A 17,292-nucleotide genomic window follows, 5' to 3' on the forward strand; every position below is an offset into this window, starting at 1 on the left:
AAAATTTTAATGCAATCAAGTTTGCTTACCTTTTATCTTTGTCAAATTTTACACGGTTTGTCCTGTCCTGCAATTGTACTTCTGTTCCAAAGTGAATATGATTTTAAAAAGTAGATAAAGCAGAGTACTCCCGAGTGTTATGTTACTAATGTGTTGTGTTTAGATTGGTCTAATTCCAGACGATTTTTTATTCTATTTTTAAAATATTCAGTACTGAAATTACATTACTTTTATAATGAAAACAAAACAAGAAAGGAAGCACCCCCAGCACTCAGCCAGGTCTCTGCTCTCCTTTTGGTGCGCTGCGCCGTCTGTCCGCGCAGGAGGAGAACATCTGCCTGCACTGGGCTGCGTTCTCGGGCTGTGTGGACATAGCCGAGATCCTCCTGGCTGCCAGGTGTGACCTCCATGCCGTGAACGTCCACGGAGACTCGCCTCTGCACATTGCTGCCAGGGAGGACCGCTACGCCTGTGTCCTGTGAGTGGTCCCACTGCACGCAGTCCCTGCAAGGCTCCCGGGTGCCCCAGGTCCCCCAAGGGAAGCTCCTTCCCCGAGCAGGTGGAGGTGTGAGTCTCCCATTCCACCTGTGAGGTCAGCGTGGCTATTTCTGGTTCAGGGAGGATCATTGTGAAAACTCCCCAGATACTTGGATGAGTCTCACCCAGCACCTCCCATCAAGGGGGAGGGGGCAGGCCCCGCTCCGGAGGGATGAAGATGTTAGTGCTCACCACTTGCCACTCAGAGCCCGTCCCTATGTCACAGACATGTGGGTGGGTGCAGTTGGGGTCCTGGGGAGCTGTCCTCGCTGTGCTCTCAGTGGAAGCTCAGGACCCAGTCCTGCCCAGCTGCACAACCTCAGGTCCCCCCCCTCACCTGGAAATGTGGGACACAGGCCCGTTCAGACCGGGACCTTGGCGGCAGCTCAGCTGGGCGGGTTGTGGTGGGAGGCTGCGGCGGGGCAGTTCCCAGGACCACTGTGCTGCCCCTCTCTGTCCGGTTCTGACTCGCCTGCAGGGCGCTGACCGTGTACACGGCGTGCTTTACCCGCCTCGTGCTGGCCCTGTTCATCTTTGAGCATGCCTTTGAATGGAAAAGCCAAAAACCCTCAAATACCATCCCTAGTTCTTTACACACGCTTCCTGACAAGAAAACTGAGGTGACTTTGGACCGTAAATGTGGGAAAGGAGTAATGTAGTGTATTCCTGGTGAGTCAGGGCAGATCTTTCTCGAAGCACTTGGTCAGCAGGGTTAATATCAAAATGAATGATGTGTTCCCTTTATTTTTGCCTTCTGAAGTCATAAATCTGTCTTTTAAATTAAGGTCTGAATGTTTTGTTGGCTTACATTTTTCCTTTTAGCCTCTTTCTTTCTCGGGATTCAGATGTCACCTTGAAAAACAAGGAGGGAGAGACACCCCTGCAGTGTGCAAGCCTCAACTCCCAGGTGTGGGATGCGCTGCAGATGAGCCGGGCGCTGCGAGACGCAGCCCCTGACAGGCCTGTCCCGATGGAGAAGACGGTGAGCAGGTGAGAAGACCGTTCTGAGGCAGAGGGTGACAGAGGGGGTTGAAGAGTTTGAAACAAAAGCTTCTGTCCAAGCTGAGGCATCCCCTGGCCTGAGTCCAGAGTGCCTGGCCCAGGGCTTGGCGGCTGCCCTGTTGGGGTGTCATTTGTCACGGCGAAAGGTAATGTCCCCCCTTTCCCGTGGCAGAGACATTGCTCGAGGCTATGAGCGAATCCCCATCCCGTGTGTCAACGCTGTGGACAGCGAGCCGTGCCCCAGCAACTACAAGTATGTTTCTCAGAACTGCGTGACGTCTCCCATGAACATTGACAGAAACATCACCCATTTGCAGGTCAGTGATGGCAGGGTGCGGTGGGCCTCTGGGGCCTGGGTCCACAGCGTTTCCCTCACGGTGATCGCCTTCCACTAACGAGTTGAAAGGCAGATAAAGATCCTTCCTGAAAGTGGATCCTGCATCCCGTGCTGGGTCCCCAGCCCCAGAGCAGTGCCTAGCGTCCCCCGGTGAGTGGTGGTTTGGGGGCCACGCAAGTGAGAGGAGCCTGTGCTTTGCCTTGAGCGTCCCAGCCTCTGAGCTGCTCTTGCGTTGAAGTTGGACGTGTGCCCTCAGGGCAGGGCTGTGGCCCTGGGCCTTGCCCTTCCCATGGAGCGGCTGGCCTCAAGTGCCGGCCTCGGGATTTCTTTCACCAACCCTGCCCCTCGGCCCCACGTCGCTGACCACCCCTGCCTCCTCCCCTTTCTTTGGGCTCTTGGTCCAGAGCCCCTCGTGCAATCTCTCTGTGTCTTAGTGGCTGGGTGTCCTCTCCCGCCCACATGCCCTCTTCCTCAGGGGCTGCTTGCCCCTTGGTGTCCTTGAGAATGCAGACGTCTGAACCGGTCACCTCTCTTCCACGCGGGCCTGGCTTTCTGAGAGCACGTGTCAGAGTCGTGAGGCGCGGCTGAGAACGGCCCCCCCACCTGACGAGCTGTCTCCCTGTAGTACTGCGTGTGCATCGATGACTGTTCTTCCAGCAACTGCATGTGTGGCCAGCTCAGTATGCGCTGCTGGTACGACAAGGTGAGCCTGCGGCCAGGGCATGCTGGGGCGGTGAGCCAGCCTTGGTGCCCGCCAGCCTTGGGAAGGAGGGCTGCAGGTGAGCGGGTGTGGAAATGCAGACCGGTCGGAGCCAGCCTCTGTGGCCGCCTGGGCGTGGCTGTCTGTGAGCCCAGCCTGGGACAGCTGGGGAGACAAGGAGGCGGCTCTGGAAGCCGGTGTCCAAGAGAAGAAGCTTAAATGCCCTTGGTGTTGGGAGTTCAGAGGTTGTCAGTGGGGGCAGGAGCCAGGGTGTTCTGGGGTAGGGACAAGACCACAGCAGACGGTTGTCTCCAGAGTCACCGTGGGAGCAGAGGGGCATGGCACGGGGGGTGTTTGTGGCTGTTGAGCCAGAGGCTGCGGCCCTCACTCTAGTGCTGTGTGCTCTCTGTGAAGCACTGCTATGCTGAAGGTCTGGGGGAGCGAGCATTTTGAGGGAAGTTCTCACTGTTCAGAGCAGCCTCTGAAGCCACGGGGACTTCAGACTCAGCCGCGAGGCCCTGGTTTGTCGCCCGGCGGCTTTGCCGTGTCTGGGTGTAGGACGGGCAAGCAGGTGGCCGGGTCGCTGCCAGAGTTGTGGGCCTGCAGGCTGCAAGGCCGAGAGTGCAGCGTGGCGGTGAGCGTGGGCAGTGGTCCGGGGGGCACTGACCCCTTGAAGGAAGTGGAGAGGCCTGTGGGCCGGTGGCCTTGGCGAGGCTGGGCGAGTTCCAGGGAGAAGGAGGGAGGGCGACCAGGGCGTACGGATCCGTAAACCTGTGTATGCTCCTGGTTCGATGCTTCCTGTCCAGAGCACGAATGGGTAACGGGACACTGGTGCCCCCAGTGTGAAGTTTGACCGGAAACCATCGTTTTTATACCCGTTTTAGTTAGTGAAACTGTGTTGGTGTCAGTTTATTTAGCGTGAATGGTGAGCCATGCTCGGTCCTGACTGCACGTCTGTCCCCAGGACGGCCGGCTGCTGCCGGAGTTCAACATGGCGGAGCCGCCCTTGATCTTCGAGTGCAACCACGCCTGTTCCTGCTGGAGAAGCTGCCGGAACCGCGTCGTGCAGAACGGCCTCAGGTGAGCACGGGCTGCCAGCCCCTGCCTGAGGGTAGCGTTCTACACCCTTCAGTGCAGGGTGATGCCAGGGGTCTCTGCTTTCAAAGTTTGCAAATGATCTCGGGTTTGTGGGGAAGTTCGCTGTATTTGCATGTATTTCATACGGACAAGGGTGGGGTGTGTTGCAGTAGAGACGTTCTCTTGTTTGAGCCCCTTGTCCCCTGGTGGTGTTACAAGCTCGTGTAAATAACACAAGTCCTGCTTCTGAGCAGCTGGGATGTCGGTGAGGCCAAGGGGCTGGGCTGTCCATGGCCCAGGGAGGCAAAGGCCAGGACACGGGCTCTTCACGAGCATTGCCTCTGCCTTCGAGTTAACACGTGCACGGCAACTGTTTTAATACTCAAACCATTTCTGAAATAATCTGTGTTCTCTGAGTGTTTCTGCAATAACAGTATGAACGTGCTCTGGTATAAAATGCTTCAGACCGTGTAGACGCCTTGTTCTTAAGTCACTTGGGGTGCTTGGTCCGGTGAGGTCTGGCCAGCACCCCTTTCACTGGCTGGGCTCAGACCCCTTCCTCCAGCGTCCCCTGGCCATGAACTTTTCCTCTTGTGCATGTGCTTGAGAATTAGAAGACCTCTTTTGGCCGTCTGAGTTGTGGGGGGAAATTCACACACAACATCAGTCTAGTTTCGCGGTATCGAAGGGTTTCTCAGTATCAGCGGTCAGAGAGTGCTTCTGACCAGCCCACATGTCCCTGTCTCCCTGTTGGCAGGACATTCTCTGGGGGGAGGACAGACCTGTCCGTCTCCCCCAGGGCCTCTGGACTCACAAAGGGGCAGGTGGGTCCCCATGGCTCTGAGCTGGGGAGAGCTCCCCAACCTCTCTGAGGGGCCAGCAGAGTGTCAGCCCCTTCTGCTCTTCATTGCCACCCGGGGGCTTGGCCAGACCTGTCCCCGTGTTACAGATGAAGACACGGGCAGTCGGACCAAATTCCAAGGCAATCTCCCGCTCCCTGAGGATGGGCCGTGGGCTTCATTGCACGGGAAGCGCGCTCGTGATAGGAAGGCAGCATCTTGCGCTCTGTTTGCTGTCATGGCTGGCGGCGTAATCCGGACGTGAGCTGAGCATCGGGGAACTTGGCCTGTTTTCCAGGGCAAGGCTGCAGCTCTACCGGACACAGAACATGGGCTGGGGCGTGCGGTCCCTGCAGGATATCCCCCTGGGCACCTTCGTCTGCGAGTAAGTGAGTGCGTGCCGGGGTCACCCCAGGGCTGCTGGCTACCCCTGCCATTTTGGGGACAGCACAGCAGTGTGGAGTGAGGGGCTGCCAGGGCCCTGTCCATGCCTGGGACTCGTGGGTGCCCCTGAAAACCAAGTTCATGTTGTCTCCACCCATCCGCCCGCTTCCCTGGCTTTCCACCTGCACTTAGCCTCTCACCAGGTCGTGGCTCCTTTAAGATGGTACCGTTCAGTGGTTTTCAGGGAGTGTCATTCTGGATCCCTGGTCAGAGAAGGGGTTTCTGTGTCGTCATCTTCTGGGACCTGAAGTTAAATCCCAGCTCAGTCACAGGCATATTCTGCAGAACGTTTGGCCAGCTTGTGGGTGGGGGTGTGTGTGTGTGGGCTCTGCCATGGCTGCCCTGTGGTCAGGGGTGAGGGTCCTGCCGCCTGCTGTTCTCACCTGCGCCCTGCCTCCCGCCGCAGGTATGTCGGGGAGCTCATCTCTGACTCGGAAGCTGACGTTCGGGAAGAAGACTCTTACCTCTTTGATCTTGACAACAAGGTAACGCGTTTGGAGGGGTTGGGGCGTAGAGAGCTGGTTGCGGCCGTGCGGCGTGGGAGCGGTAAGGAGGCTCGCCCACAACGGCCCAGTGTCCTCGCCGGCCCCACCGGCGCGCTTGTGTGCTCAGGGCTCGCAGGGCGCTTGCAGTCGGGCCACTTACCCGGGAGGTCCCAGGGCTCGTGCCGCGAGGAGCCTGCCTCGTTTGAGGACGTGAAGCCCGGACGCATCCTGCCAGCCCTCTGAACCCCAGCTGCTCATCCGGGGTTAGAGCCCACGGCCGTCAGAGGGGCCGTGTGTGCACGGTGACGAACAAACGGGAGCCTCGTGTGTCCCAGCTGCCCTCCTGGTTGTGGGGACAGTGGGTGGGCCCTGGTCCTCACCCCAGGACCGGGGTTTCCGGGGGACGTTTGGAAGCTGCCTCACGCCATCCTCACCCTACCCTGGTGCCCGCGCTGCTCTTAGTTCATGACTTGCCTGGTTAAGAACGTCCGGGAGCACGGTCAAGGTGGAAGTGGGGACCCAGGGCTCTCGTCTAACCATAGCCGCCAGAGCCCGGAGTAGCTGCCCTTCCCGCTGTGCCCCCCCACCCCCCAGACCTGCCCCTGCAGTCGGCTCTCAGAAAGCCACGTTCCGGGGCGGAGAAAGCTGTGTCCTGGGTGGTCGCAGTGCTCAGGTGCTGCTGCGCCCCTGCCCCCGGGTCCCCTCTGGACCGCCTGCCTGGTCTTCACTCCATCCGTGTCTCCGGAGCTGATTGCCTTTCCTGGTCTGTGGCTGTCCTTTACAGGTTCTGGGGTAACTGCTCTTCTGTGACATTTGAGTCTCGCAGATGTATTCCCTCTGTGGCTTGTTGAGTTCCTGGTGATGTTTCAATGAACGGAAGTTCTTATTTTTATTGTAGTCCAATTTCTCTGCCTCTTCCTCCATACTGTGGGTGTTGGTAACGTCCCAAGTGAAGCCAGGCTTTTTACGGCCAAGACCATACAGAGACACATGTGGGGCGTCTGCAGAAGTTACACTCGGCCTCCACGTGTAGGCGTTTTGCTGCAGGGTCCAGCTTTTTCCCCACGTTGATGACTCTGTGTGACTCAGGACCATTTGTTGAGAAGATCGTCCTCTTTCCCACTGCCCCGCAGCATGGATTTGTCATAACGCAGGTGTCCTTGTGTGCCCGGGGCTCCCCTCTGTCCTGTCTGCTGACGCCATGTTAACCGTCCTAACCTTACGTCCTCTTACCTTGGGGTCTTGAGGGATGTCTCGCTCTTCTTGGTCTCTTTCAGTTTCTGTGTAAGTTGTACAACTTAGGGCAACATCGAACCCACGAGCCCACTAGGGGTCACTGGGGTTTCTGCCACCTGCTTTTCCAGGTGATGAACATGGTGTATCCCTCTGCTTGTTTGTCATCTTCAGTTGCCCCCACTAAGGTTCCGTGGTACCCTACGTGCGATCCTGTAGATCTTCTGTTGGGTTTTTTTATCTGATAGGTTTTTGATCATCTTACTTTTTGGGTCAATTTTATTATAATTAATTGACGTTCAGTGAACTTTAAGCGTGTGATTTTAGTTTTGACAAATGTGTGTACGGTCTGATCAGCACCAGGAGCAAGATTGGAGCACTTCCTCTGCCCCACGGCACCCCCACCCTCGTTGGCCATGGAGCCGCCATCTGTCTCCGCGGCTGGGTTTTTCCTTTAAGTGGGGCCAGGGCATGTACTCCCCTGTGTCTGGCTTTTTCGATCCACCCAGGTGGTGGCGGGTCCCCTGACCCACCAGTGGCCATGCTGCTTTGTGCTACCACCTGGGGATGGACCTGGATGTTTCCAGGTTTTGCTGTTAGGAGTAAACCTGCTATGAGCTTGTTTTTTGTGGGTGTGAGTTTTCGTTTCTCCTGGGTAATTCCTGGCAGTGGGATGACTGCTCTTGGGTTAAAGTGTATATTTAATAACTTTAAAAGAAACAGCAAGCAGTTTCCCAAAGTGGTTATACCACTTTACATTTCCTCCAGCAACAAATGAGAATTTCAGACATTCTAATTTTAATGTGTACTTTCTTGATGATTTTTTTTTTCAAAGAATTTATTTGTAAGTATTCTGTACACCCAACATGGGGCTCGAACTCACAACCCCGACATCAAGAGTCACATGCTGTTCTGACTAAGCCAGCCAGGCGCCCCATTTTCTTGATGATTATCGATGTGAGCATCTTTTCACGTGCTCCCAGTTGGTCTCTTATCTCTTCTTTTGTGCAGGAATTTTTAAAATTTATTGCCCATTGTTTAATTGGGCTACTACCTTCTTCCTGAGTTGTAAGGATTCCTTAGGTTTCCTGATTCACGGCCTTTCTCAGACACACCTGTGTCTTTTTCTCCCAGCCAGTGCCTCGATGGTTCATTTTCTTAACAATGTCCTCCGTAGAACAGAAAATTTTTTTATCGTTTAGTGCTTTTTGTGTCCTAAGAATTCTTTGTCTCCCACAAGGTTGTGAAGATTTTCTCCTTTCTCTAGGATTTTCATATTTTTAGCTTTTAGATCCACAATCCATCTTCTGTGTGTGTGGTTTGAGATAAGGCTCGAGACTCCTCTTTGTCCCTGTGAATATACGGTGATTCCAGTGCTGGCTGGACGTTGGCTGGAAAAGCCTCTGCCTGGACCGTCGAACGTAGGCCTGTGCCTGGACTGTGTTTTGTTCCTTTGATTTGTTTGCTGACCCTCAAACCAGTACACTGTGTCTTCACTCCTCTTGACTCAGAGGGAATCTTGAAGCCAGGTAGTTCCTTTTCAAAGGTCCTTGTAGCTCTCTGGAGTACTCTGCATTTCCATATACATTTTAGAACCAGGGTGTTCCTACAAAAAGAGGCTGCTGGGATTTGCCTGGGATTATGTCCAATCTCTTGAACCACTTAGGGGTGTTGGCGTCTGAACAGCATCGAATCTTCTCCCGTTGGCTGGTGTCTGGGCGTGGAGCCAGCCTGCCCTGGCAGACCCCGGCCCCTCGTGGGGAAGCTGTTCAGCAGGCCCCTCTCTCATGCCGACAGCCCGCGGCTGCCCACCCCCTGACTCCGGCCCTTCCAGTCTGCCCTCAGTCCGACCCCACCAGGCTGGGCCCCACATGCCGCTCCCTGCGGCCTGCTTCTGTGGCTCGTTCATTCTGGCGCATGAAGGGCCACAAGTACACCAGAGCTTCCCAGGGTTCGCTCCAGCTCAGACTTTGTGTCCCCATCGCGTGGTCGTGCCTGTGCCCACGGGGCCCGTGTGCCCACTGCTCGCTCCCTCCCCACCTGCCGTCGAAGGCATCGGGAGACTTTCTGGCTCTACCTTCAGAATGTTTCCGGGATCTGACCAGCTGTTGCCAAGCTGCCTGCCTTCTCTCTGGCCTGGACTGGCCTGGGCTCTGGCTCTGTGCTCACACAGACCTCTCCTTGCTGTTCTAGAACCTTCTGAATACCCTCCTTCCAGCCTCCTTTGCCTGAATCTGCCCTGGTTAACAGGGTGCGCATGCACTCTTGGCATCTCGGAGTGAGTGGGGGAGTCTTGCAGGGGCACCCTTCCCACAGTGTTTTTGTCTTAGAACGAGGACAGGTAGTTTCTTTATCAGAAAAACTTCAAAAAGGCAAGCAGCATACACATCTGAAGAGACATTCTACAGACCCGAGGCACGTCATTCATTGTGGGAAAGGTACAGCGTTCATGTGGACATGAATGAATGCTGGCCCCGCTGAGTGGCTGTCAGGTCTGGAAGAGCTGCTTGCTCCAAAGATGGGCAACCCTCCTGTTCCTCTGCATACCTGTGTCCCTTGCCCCCACAGAGTCTCTAAGCTGAGTGTGGGCAGATGAGCAAAAACTCGGGGTAAACCACAGAAAAACAGTTCTACTTAGAGACGCCATGCAAGAGGCTAAGGAAGGCACAGATGATGTGTGGGGGGCTGTGGGGCCCAGGGACTGGTGGGTAGAGGACTTAGCTTTGTGCTCTCTGCCTACGGGGTCGTGGAACCTGCTGCTTATGCCCCGGCATGGAGGGAGGGCTGCGCGTGTCCTGCAGGCTTTGGGTGATGCTGCTTTCGTTAGGGGTCCCAGGTGGGCTGTGGCCTCTGCTGTGGTGGGGTCCACTCCTGGCATGAGGGCCTCTGCTGCCGTGTGCTTCTCGCCCTGAGGACGCCCCGCCCCTCCGTGTGCCCCTCGCGCATCCTGCCCCGAGTCTGACCAGCCTGCCCCACACCCATGCTGGGTGCCTGCCTCCTCACTCTTAGGCTGCCCTGTGGTCTCTCAGTTAGTTAGGAGAAGACACTTCCTCCGGGATTCCTGTTTCTTGCCTCTGTGAGCAGTTTCTTATTTATGTCACGACAGCCCGTGCGGTCGAGAGCCGTCCGCACCACCCCTCCGATCTCACTTTGTTTCATCTACCATGCCGACGACGTGGTGTCAGTCACAAACGTGCCGTTTTGCTCCTGAGAAGCTCGGCGTGCGCCCGCAGGGGTCACTGTCGTGCCTCGCGAGACTGACCTCGGTTTCCCCAGAGTGTGCACCTCTGGTTTGCCCCCATCCCCTTGGTGCTGCGTCCTGTCCGTTTTTCCTCACAGAGGGCAGCCATCCGACCCTGGCGCTGTCCTGCAGGAACCTGCGTGTGTGTGCTGTTGGGGACCGCGTCCCTTTCTCTGTCTCTAGTGTTTTCTGCAGATGGGGTGAGGGTGGAGGCATCCCAGAGGACCTGCAGGGTCTGCTTCTCCCAGGTCCGGAGTAGGTGAGCCTCGGCTGCCCGCCCTTCTCCTGATGCCTAGGCCTCCCTGAGGGGCATTTCACCTTTCACGTTTCGTAACAGATTCTTCTGTTGGAAAGAAAAATCTTCCCCACCCGGACCTGGGCTTTCCGGTGACCCCTCAGGGACAGGCAAGACCAACACACGTTCTTGCCACTGAGGAAGGGTTGGAGCAGGAGTGACTGGTGGTAAAGGGATCTGGGCCTTGTTTTCCTTTCTCTCTGACGTGTTAACAGCTCCTGATTTTTTTGTACTGAGTGTTCTGACCAGTTGTTGTCAGCATCGGTGCCCAGTGGGGCCTGTTCGCACTGGCCTCGCCTCCCTCGGCTTTGCTGTGTCCGGCTCCCCACATTCGGCCTCAGACTTCTCTGAGCTGCCCGGGTCCTTGCAGTGGAGGAGATTTTTGGATACCGAGTCAGGACACCGGGTGCTGCCCGCCCTCAGGATGTCATTGACTCTGGACTAATTTTGCTTTCATGCTTGCATCCCACCCGTAAAGGCGCTGGTTCCCAGTGGTGTCTGCAGTTTTGGAGGGGCGTCGCACCCCAAGAGTGTGCGTGCCAGGTCTTTGCCTAGAATGTGCCCACCCAGGACGCCGAGCACCAGCCATGCAGCGCTTGGTGCAGCGTTTCTCAGTGTGGGTGGGCCCCTAGTTTAGGTGTGTTTATTTGTCTTAGTTTGTTTCAAATTCTAGAATTTTAGGGGTGCCCAGCTGGCTCAGTTGGTGGAGCGTGAGGGTCTTGATCTTGAGGTTGTGAGTTTGGGCCCCATGTTGGGGGTAGAAAGTGCTTTAAAATAAATAATAAATCCTAGAATTTTCGATTTTATTTTTTAGTTATGTAAAATATTTATGTGCTTCAAAAGTAGACCCTACCCGAAAAGGTCATATTCAGAAAGTCTTGCGTGTTCTGTGTTACCCCACAGGTAATCCTTTGTAGAAACACAAAGTGTCCATGTGTGTTTCTTACTTCCTCGCCCTTCTTACAGAAAAGGTGGTTACCGCCCGCCCCCGTTTCTGAGGCGCTCCCGTGGCTCAGGGGTCGCATATTGGGAGTATGTGCACATCATTCTCGTTGTTTTGGGGATGTTCAGGTTGATCTCAGCCTTTGCTGTGACTTGCGGTGGCATCTCCAGGACCCATTCTGCACGCGAGGCACCACTTTGTGGGGCACTCGCCCTCCCTCAGGTCCCTGAGGCTGTGCCCAGCCCTCCCATGCTGGGTTTGACAGCCGGGGGGCGGTGCGATGGGAGCTTGCACTGAGGATTTCCACTTGATTCTTTCTTGTTGTTTCCATGTCTCTGAGATATTCACTCACGGAGAGACGTGCTCTGTCTTACGTTGTCGGGGACCGCCTGATGGGGGCTGCAGTGTCTTTGTCTGTTAGCGCAGCATCTGGGTCGCCTCAGGGCTGAACTCTGTTGATTTTCTTTTCTCTTTAGAATGTGTCCATCTCCTTGGTTCTTTGCCTGTGTCCGCGTTGATGTGTCGGCAGCTCCAGCCTGCCTCCGAAGTGTGTCGTGTGCTTCGTTCGACCGGCTGGCTGGGCTTGAGCGTGGGTTCTGCCTCTGTCAGGGTGGCGGCGTCCACCTGCCCGCCCCAGCATCCCCGGCATCCATCCTGACTTGGGCTCAGGCAGGGACTTGCACACACAGTCTGAGCCCCATTGTGCCCTGCAGTCATGGGTTCTCGCTACTCACTCTTGATTCTGCACGAGGGTCTTCCCTGTGGGCCCCGCACGTCCAGGCTGCGTGCCCTCCAGTGCTGGTCAGTTTCTTGGGCTGTTTACAGGAGGGGAGCTGCTTCCTGCAGGGTGGGGCCACCTGCACATTTAGTCCATAACATCTAGAGGCAGAGGCCAAAATCTGTGCCACGTGAGTCATTTTGGAGTTTGGCATGTCTTTGGGATCTGCCAGGAGCCAGGATTGCTGGATCAGGGGCACATACGCCTTTGGTTTTGTGGGAAGGTTGTCAGAGACCACCCGTTTTTGTCACCATTTTGTCTTCCTTTGACCACTGAGGATCCTTTGGCTTCTGGTAAATGCTTTGCCCTCCACAGGACACACACCTGGAAGGCCCCCTTCCCCTCCTTGTATATCTGGTCTTCCTCCCAGACTTGGTGCTCGGTTCCTGTGGCTGATGTAGTAAGTTCCCACAAACATAGGCGTGTGAGAAGATCCCTGCTCACTGGCTGTCCACTGTGAGGGGCAGACATGGTGTGAGCGGGCTCTCTGCTCAGGCCTCCAGGGGCGGGCAGGAGGGGTTGCTCTGGGGAGAAGTGCCTGCAGCCTGTTGAGGGGTTGTAGGACTCGGCTCCTTGCGTCCCAGGGCAGATGCCCGCTACTTCGATGGCTGTCCCAGGCCATGCACATTGCTCACCATGTGGCCCCTCGACTTCAGGCCTTAGTGCTCTGGGTCTTTCCAGAGAAGACTCTGCTACTTAAAGGGTTCCTGTGGTGAGGTCAGGCCCCCAAGCCAACCACCCTTTCTCACTGTCAGCTCAGTGTCCCTGCTGCAGCGTTGCGTATCGTAATCCCGGGAGCAGTGCTGGGGCGGGGTCCTGGGACTCCCTAGGCACTGGCTCCTCTCTGTGCCCCTGGGTTAGCAGGACATGGCGGTGTTCCTGTCCTGTGGTTGTAACCACCTCTCAGGAGCCACCTGGCAGCCCTCGGCCCGAGTGCTGCTTCCGTCCCTCTGTAGCACCTGCCCGCACACTCCATGTCTCCCAGCCGCTCCTTGGGATCTGCTGCTCCTCCATCACCAAGTCCCCGAGGAGCTACCCCCCACCGCACGCTGGCTTCCTGCCCCGCCCCGTGGTCCCTGCAGCCCTGCTCCCTTCCTCCTGCTCCTGGTGGCGTCCGAGCATCAGATGGCCCGTGTCTGGCTCGTGCAGCCAGACTAGTGGTGTGAGTGGGCAGCCTCCCTGCAGCACTGAGGCCTGTCGTGCCCCTGCTCTGGGGTCGTGTTTCTGCCTGAGGTCTACAGACGCCTGCTCGAGCTCCCTGCTCTCCTTCCCGCCCGCTAGGATGGCGAGGTATACTGCATCGATGCTCGGTTCTACGGGAACGTCAGCCGCTTCATCAACCACCACTGCGAGCCCAACCTCGTGCCTGTGCGTGTGTTCATGTCACACCAGGACCTGCGGTTTCCCAGGATTGCCTTCTTCAGCACCCGCCTGATTGAGGCTGGGGAGCAGCTGGGGTAGGCGCCACGGTCCCCAGGGGCTGGCTGGGTTTGGGGACCTTCTGGGGTGCGGACATGTGCTGCTCAACGCAGGCTTATCCTCAGTGGTTGTCTGTGTTCCCACAGCTCTGAGCTGGGACGGATGGCTCTGCTCAGGCTGGGTCCACCCTGCTCCCAGGCGGTGTGGGGCCTGGGTGCCGCCCTCAGCTCTCCTCTCTCCCTAGGTTTGACTATGGGGAGCGCTTCTGGGACATCAAGGGCAAGCTGTTCAGCTGCCGGTGTGGCTCCCCCAAATGCCGGCACTCCAGCATGGCCCTGGCACATCGGCAGGCCAGCGCCACCCAGGAGGGCCAGGAGAACGGCCTGCCTGACACCAGCTCCTTCGCCGCCGACCCCCTATGAGTGGCAGCCGGCCGGGGCACCGAGCGTCGGTGCTGCTCACACTGCGGTTGGAGAGGAAGGAGAAGCGGGTGCCCGAAGGCCCCGACCTGGGGCTGCAGGGATGTGGGCCGCAGCTGCGAGGCCCCGGCGTGGCGGCCCGTGGGCTGGGGGCGGGCGCTTTGGAACACTCTGGGATTCGGCGCTGGCGTGACCTTGTGAGTTTCTGATGATGGTTTTGTCGTTTCCACGTTTCTCATTCCCCTTCTGCTCCCCTGGTTCCCGTTCCACTGTGGGGCTTGTTGGTGAAGTCCTGTGGGCCCAGGCCCCCCGCGTGGCACCCACCGAAGGCACAGTCACCCGCAAGCTGCTCCGTTAGACCTGCCTGCCCGAGGCCTGCGTGGCAGGTGCCAGTTCCTGGGCGCTGCGCAGACGCCGTCCCCACCTCGACCTAGGAGAGGTCAGGGCCGAGCCGTCCCTAACTTTGGAGAAAACGTGGGTTTGCTTTTTAAAGAAGTCCTATATCTAGTCCTATATATCAGACCTCTAATGCATTTCTTTCCAAGGAAGCGGTTTGTTGGGTGCAGGAGGGCCGCGGCCCACGGAGGACCCCGCACCAGCCCTGCCAGCTCAGTGACGCTGGCACCTTCTGTTGATTTTTAAACCACATGCTATGATGATGAATAAACTGATTTATTTTCTACCATTATTGAACATTAGGACAAATAAAAAACACAAAACACAGACAACGGTGCTGATTCTGGTGTGGTTTCTACTCACCATGTGAAAATAAACTATCAACTGTATAAAGAGAACAAAGTGATTTTAGAATAAAATGCAGGAAGAAACTTTTTTTAAAATGTTAGTCTTGTCGTGGAATAAATTTGCCATCACCTTTTGTGTGACGGCTGCCAGGTCATATACTTTTTTAAATACTGTAACTAGTGCAGTAGCAGAGTGGGGTTTTGTGCGGCTCTTCTAAAACATTCATGATGCAGTCATGTTTATTTTTTTCTGTTAAAATGTTTTTGACAGTTTTAAGAGCAGTCTTTTGGCTCAGACCATTTCTTGTTCTGTTTTCAATGAAATCAATAAAAAAAAAAGTACTTTAAATGAGGTTTTTATTATGGTATCATGTTTCAACTGGTTTCTGCAGAACCCCTGTGCTGCCTGGGGCTGGGGGGCGCTCACGGGCTCACATGCAGCCTGGGGGCCGGTGGGCTGGGTCCAGTCCTGCGCCGGGGCCGGAACCGGGGGACTGGGAAGCACACGCCTTCCTTCCACCGCAGCGCCTGCGGGGGACACCACCTGCACCCACCCGAAGGCAGACACGTGGAGAGTCTGCGCATGTCGCTTTGTGTGTGCATGCATGTTGCGTGTGCTGCCCACATGTGTGTGCGTGTGCGTGTCTTTGTACGGCCGGCACCAGGCGCTGAGGCCCAGGTATCATTCTGGAGGCTGATGGGGCAGTACCAGGTAGGTCCCCAGAATCCTGAATCGGTCTGCTTTTGAACGTGATGAGGCTGGGGGGCTGTTTTCCTGCGGCAGGCTGTGGTCTCTGCCCCTCAGCAGGAACCCCTAGTTCCAGACACACTGCTTCTGTGTTCTGTGCCGGGCTGGCCTCCCTCACCGGGGCACCTGTAAGCTCAAGAAAAAACAGCTGAGTGCTTGGTCTTTTCATGGAAAGAAGTCACTCCGTTAGACACTGTCAGACATTTATCTGTAACAGCTCTCTGCACTTTGTAAATAGTCCAGGCAGGATGCCTCCCCTTCGGGCCCTTGAGACTCAGGCCTGAGCGTGCGTGAGCGTCTGTGACCAAGTGGGAAAGAGGCGGGGCTGATCCTACAGAAGGGCGACGCCCCTTCCTCCAGGAGGGCTCTGCCTCGGCTCCCCAGGCCTGTGGTCTTTCTCCTCTGGGTAGTGCCTTAGAGTGGGGGCTGTGCTAGGGGAGCGGGCCCATAGGGTGCCTTGTCCCAGAGGCAGTGGGTAGGGTGGCAGGCGGTCTACCTGGAGCTTGGATTTCAGGCCTTGCGGACCCCACCAGCCCTGTGTGGCCCTGCCCCCAGCAGCCCCCCGCTTGGGTTCTGAGCTCGTTACCTTGCAGGCAACTAATCCTGTGCCCTGGGTCAGGTGCTAGGTGTGCAAACAGCCATCTGTTGAATCAGGACCCAGTCTAGTGGGAAACTTGGCCTGTGGGGTAAGTGGGCCCCGCCCCCCCCACTGGACAGCAAGTTGTGGGCATCTAAAACAAGCCCCCACAGGGTTTGGCTTTGAGCAGCCTGACGTTCGTGTCCGGGGCTGCAGTGCCACCTGCTCTTGGAGAGCTCCATGGTGTTGATGTCCCTAAACCCGCCCTGTGGATAGGGCCCGGGGATGGGGCGGGGGGGAGGGGTCTCTGCTCTCGCGGGGCACAAACTGCAGGTAGCCGTGTGGGCCTCTGGCTCGGAGGTGGGGTGGGGTGACGAGAGGCCCTCTGACTGAGGCCTCCCAGGGGGCAGCTAAGCTAGAATGTGAGCAGAGTCACCCCGGCTGCACCTCTCACTGCCAAACAGAACACGCGAGAACTGGAGAGAAACCAGGAAACCCACCAGCGGTGCCCCTTCGTGGCCTCCCTTCGTCTGTGTGGACGTTTGTCCTGTCTGTGACCTCTTGAGTGGCTGCAGTTAAGTCCCTGCTGATGTGCATGTGGATGTTGACTGACGGTGCTGGGAGGAAGAGCTCCGTGCGCCCTCCTTGTGTGGTTCTTCTCTTAGAGAAGGGGTCAGAGGGCATTCCACAGCATACGTTCTGGAAGCAATCCCCAAAAACCCACCCATAAAATGTATGCCAGCCTTTGTCTCCGACAGGGTACATTGGAGGGTACCTCACACACCCCGTTGTCATGCTTCCACCCTTTCCAGTCAACCAGAGCAAAACGATACCTTAGTGTCTTACATTTTACCCTTCTTCGGTGGTGGATCAACCTGTCTCTGTGTATTGCGGATTGGCCTTTCCTCTAATGTGAATTTTTGCAAGTTTTCATTGTAGTGTTCATGTTTCCCTTACTAATTTGTATGAACTCTTTATGTATTGTAGCTTTGAACCCCACTGAATTTAAGCTTTTTATGCGGTAAAATCTGACTGTGACTGCTGATTGTGCACTGTATTTAGAAAAACCTTCTCTGCTTCCAGATTATAAAAACAGTCTCCAGCAGTTTTTCCGGTATTTTATTTTTCAGTTTAGCTCTTGAATCTGGGTGGGATTTGTTTTGTGTAGGGTGTGAAATAACTATAAATTTAATACTTAGAAAATTGAGGTATGGTTTACATATGGAGAAATGCATGGATTTTATGTGTATAACTCAGTGAGTTTTGACAGATACCTTTGCCCATGTAACCCATCCCTTACCAGAGAATAGGACATTTCCCATCTATCACCCGGGAAGTTTCTTTCTGTTCTTCCCGGCTGGTTCCTGTCTCCAAGAGGCATCTCCTGTTCAGGTTTCTTTTTTCTTTTTCTTTTTCTTTTTTTTTTTAAAGATTTTATTTATTTATTTGAGAGAGAGAGAATGAGAGACAGCACG

At 55.9% G+C, this 17,292-nt stretch overlaps 1 protein-coding gene across 7 annotated transcripts in view; it reads left to right on the top strand.

Moving 5' to 3' along the window:
* The window catches only part of EHMT1 (euchromatic histone lysine methyltransferase 1), a 139,476-nt gene extending 124,632 nt beyond the window's left edge, over positions 1-14,844 (top strand). For all 7 annotated transcript variants that reach the window (XM_081804033.1, XM_081804034.1, XM_081804037.1 and 4 more), the window contains 9 exons: positions 324-478; positions 1,360-1,527; positions 1,712-1,856; positions 2,502-2,579; positions 3,541-3,656; positions 4,791-4,877; positions 5,343-5,421; positions 13,193-13,368; positions 13,575-14,844. In XM_081804033.1, the coding sequence (XP_081660159.1) occupies positions 324-478; positions 1,360-1,527; positions 1,712-1,856; positions 2,502-2,579; positions 3,541-3,656; positions 4,791-4,877; positions 5,343-5,421; positions 13,193-13,368; positions 13,575-13,752 (1,182 nt within the window). In that variant the 3' untranslated portion in view covers positions 13,753-14,844. The remainder of the gene's footprint in view (positions 1-323; positions 479-1,359; positions 1,528-1,711; positions 1,857-2,501; positions 2,580-3,540; positions 3,657-4,790; positions 4,878-5,342; positions 5,422-13,192; positions 13,369-13,574) is intronic.
* Positions 14,845-17,292: the final 2,448 nt, after the last annotated feature.

The sequence above is a fragment of the Leptonychotes weddellii genome, chromosome 14 (genome assembly GCF_054177405.1).
Source record: "Leptonychotes weddellii isolate Sample4059 chromosome 14, ASM5417740v2, whole genome shotgun sequence".
In the NCBI taxonomy this organism is placed as follows: Eukaryota; Metazoa; Chordata; class Mammalia; order Carnivora; family Phocidae; genus Leptonychotes; species Leptonychotes weddellii.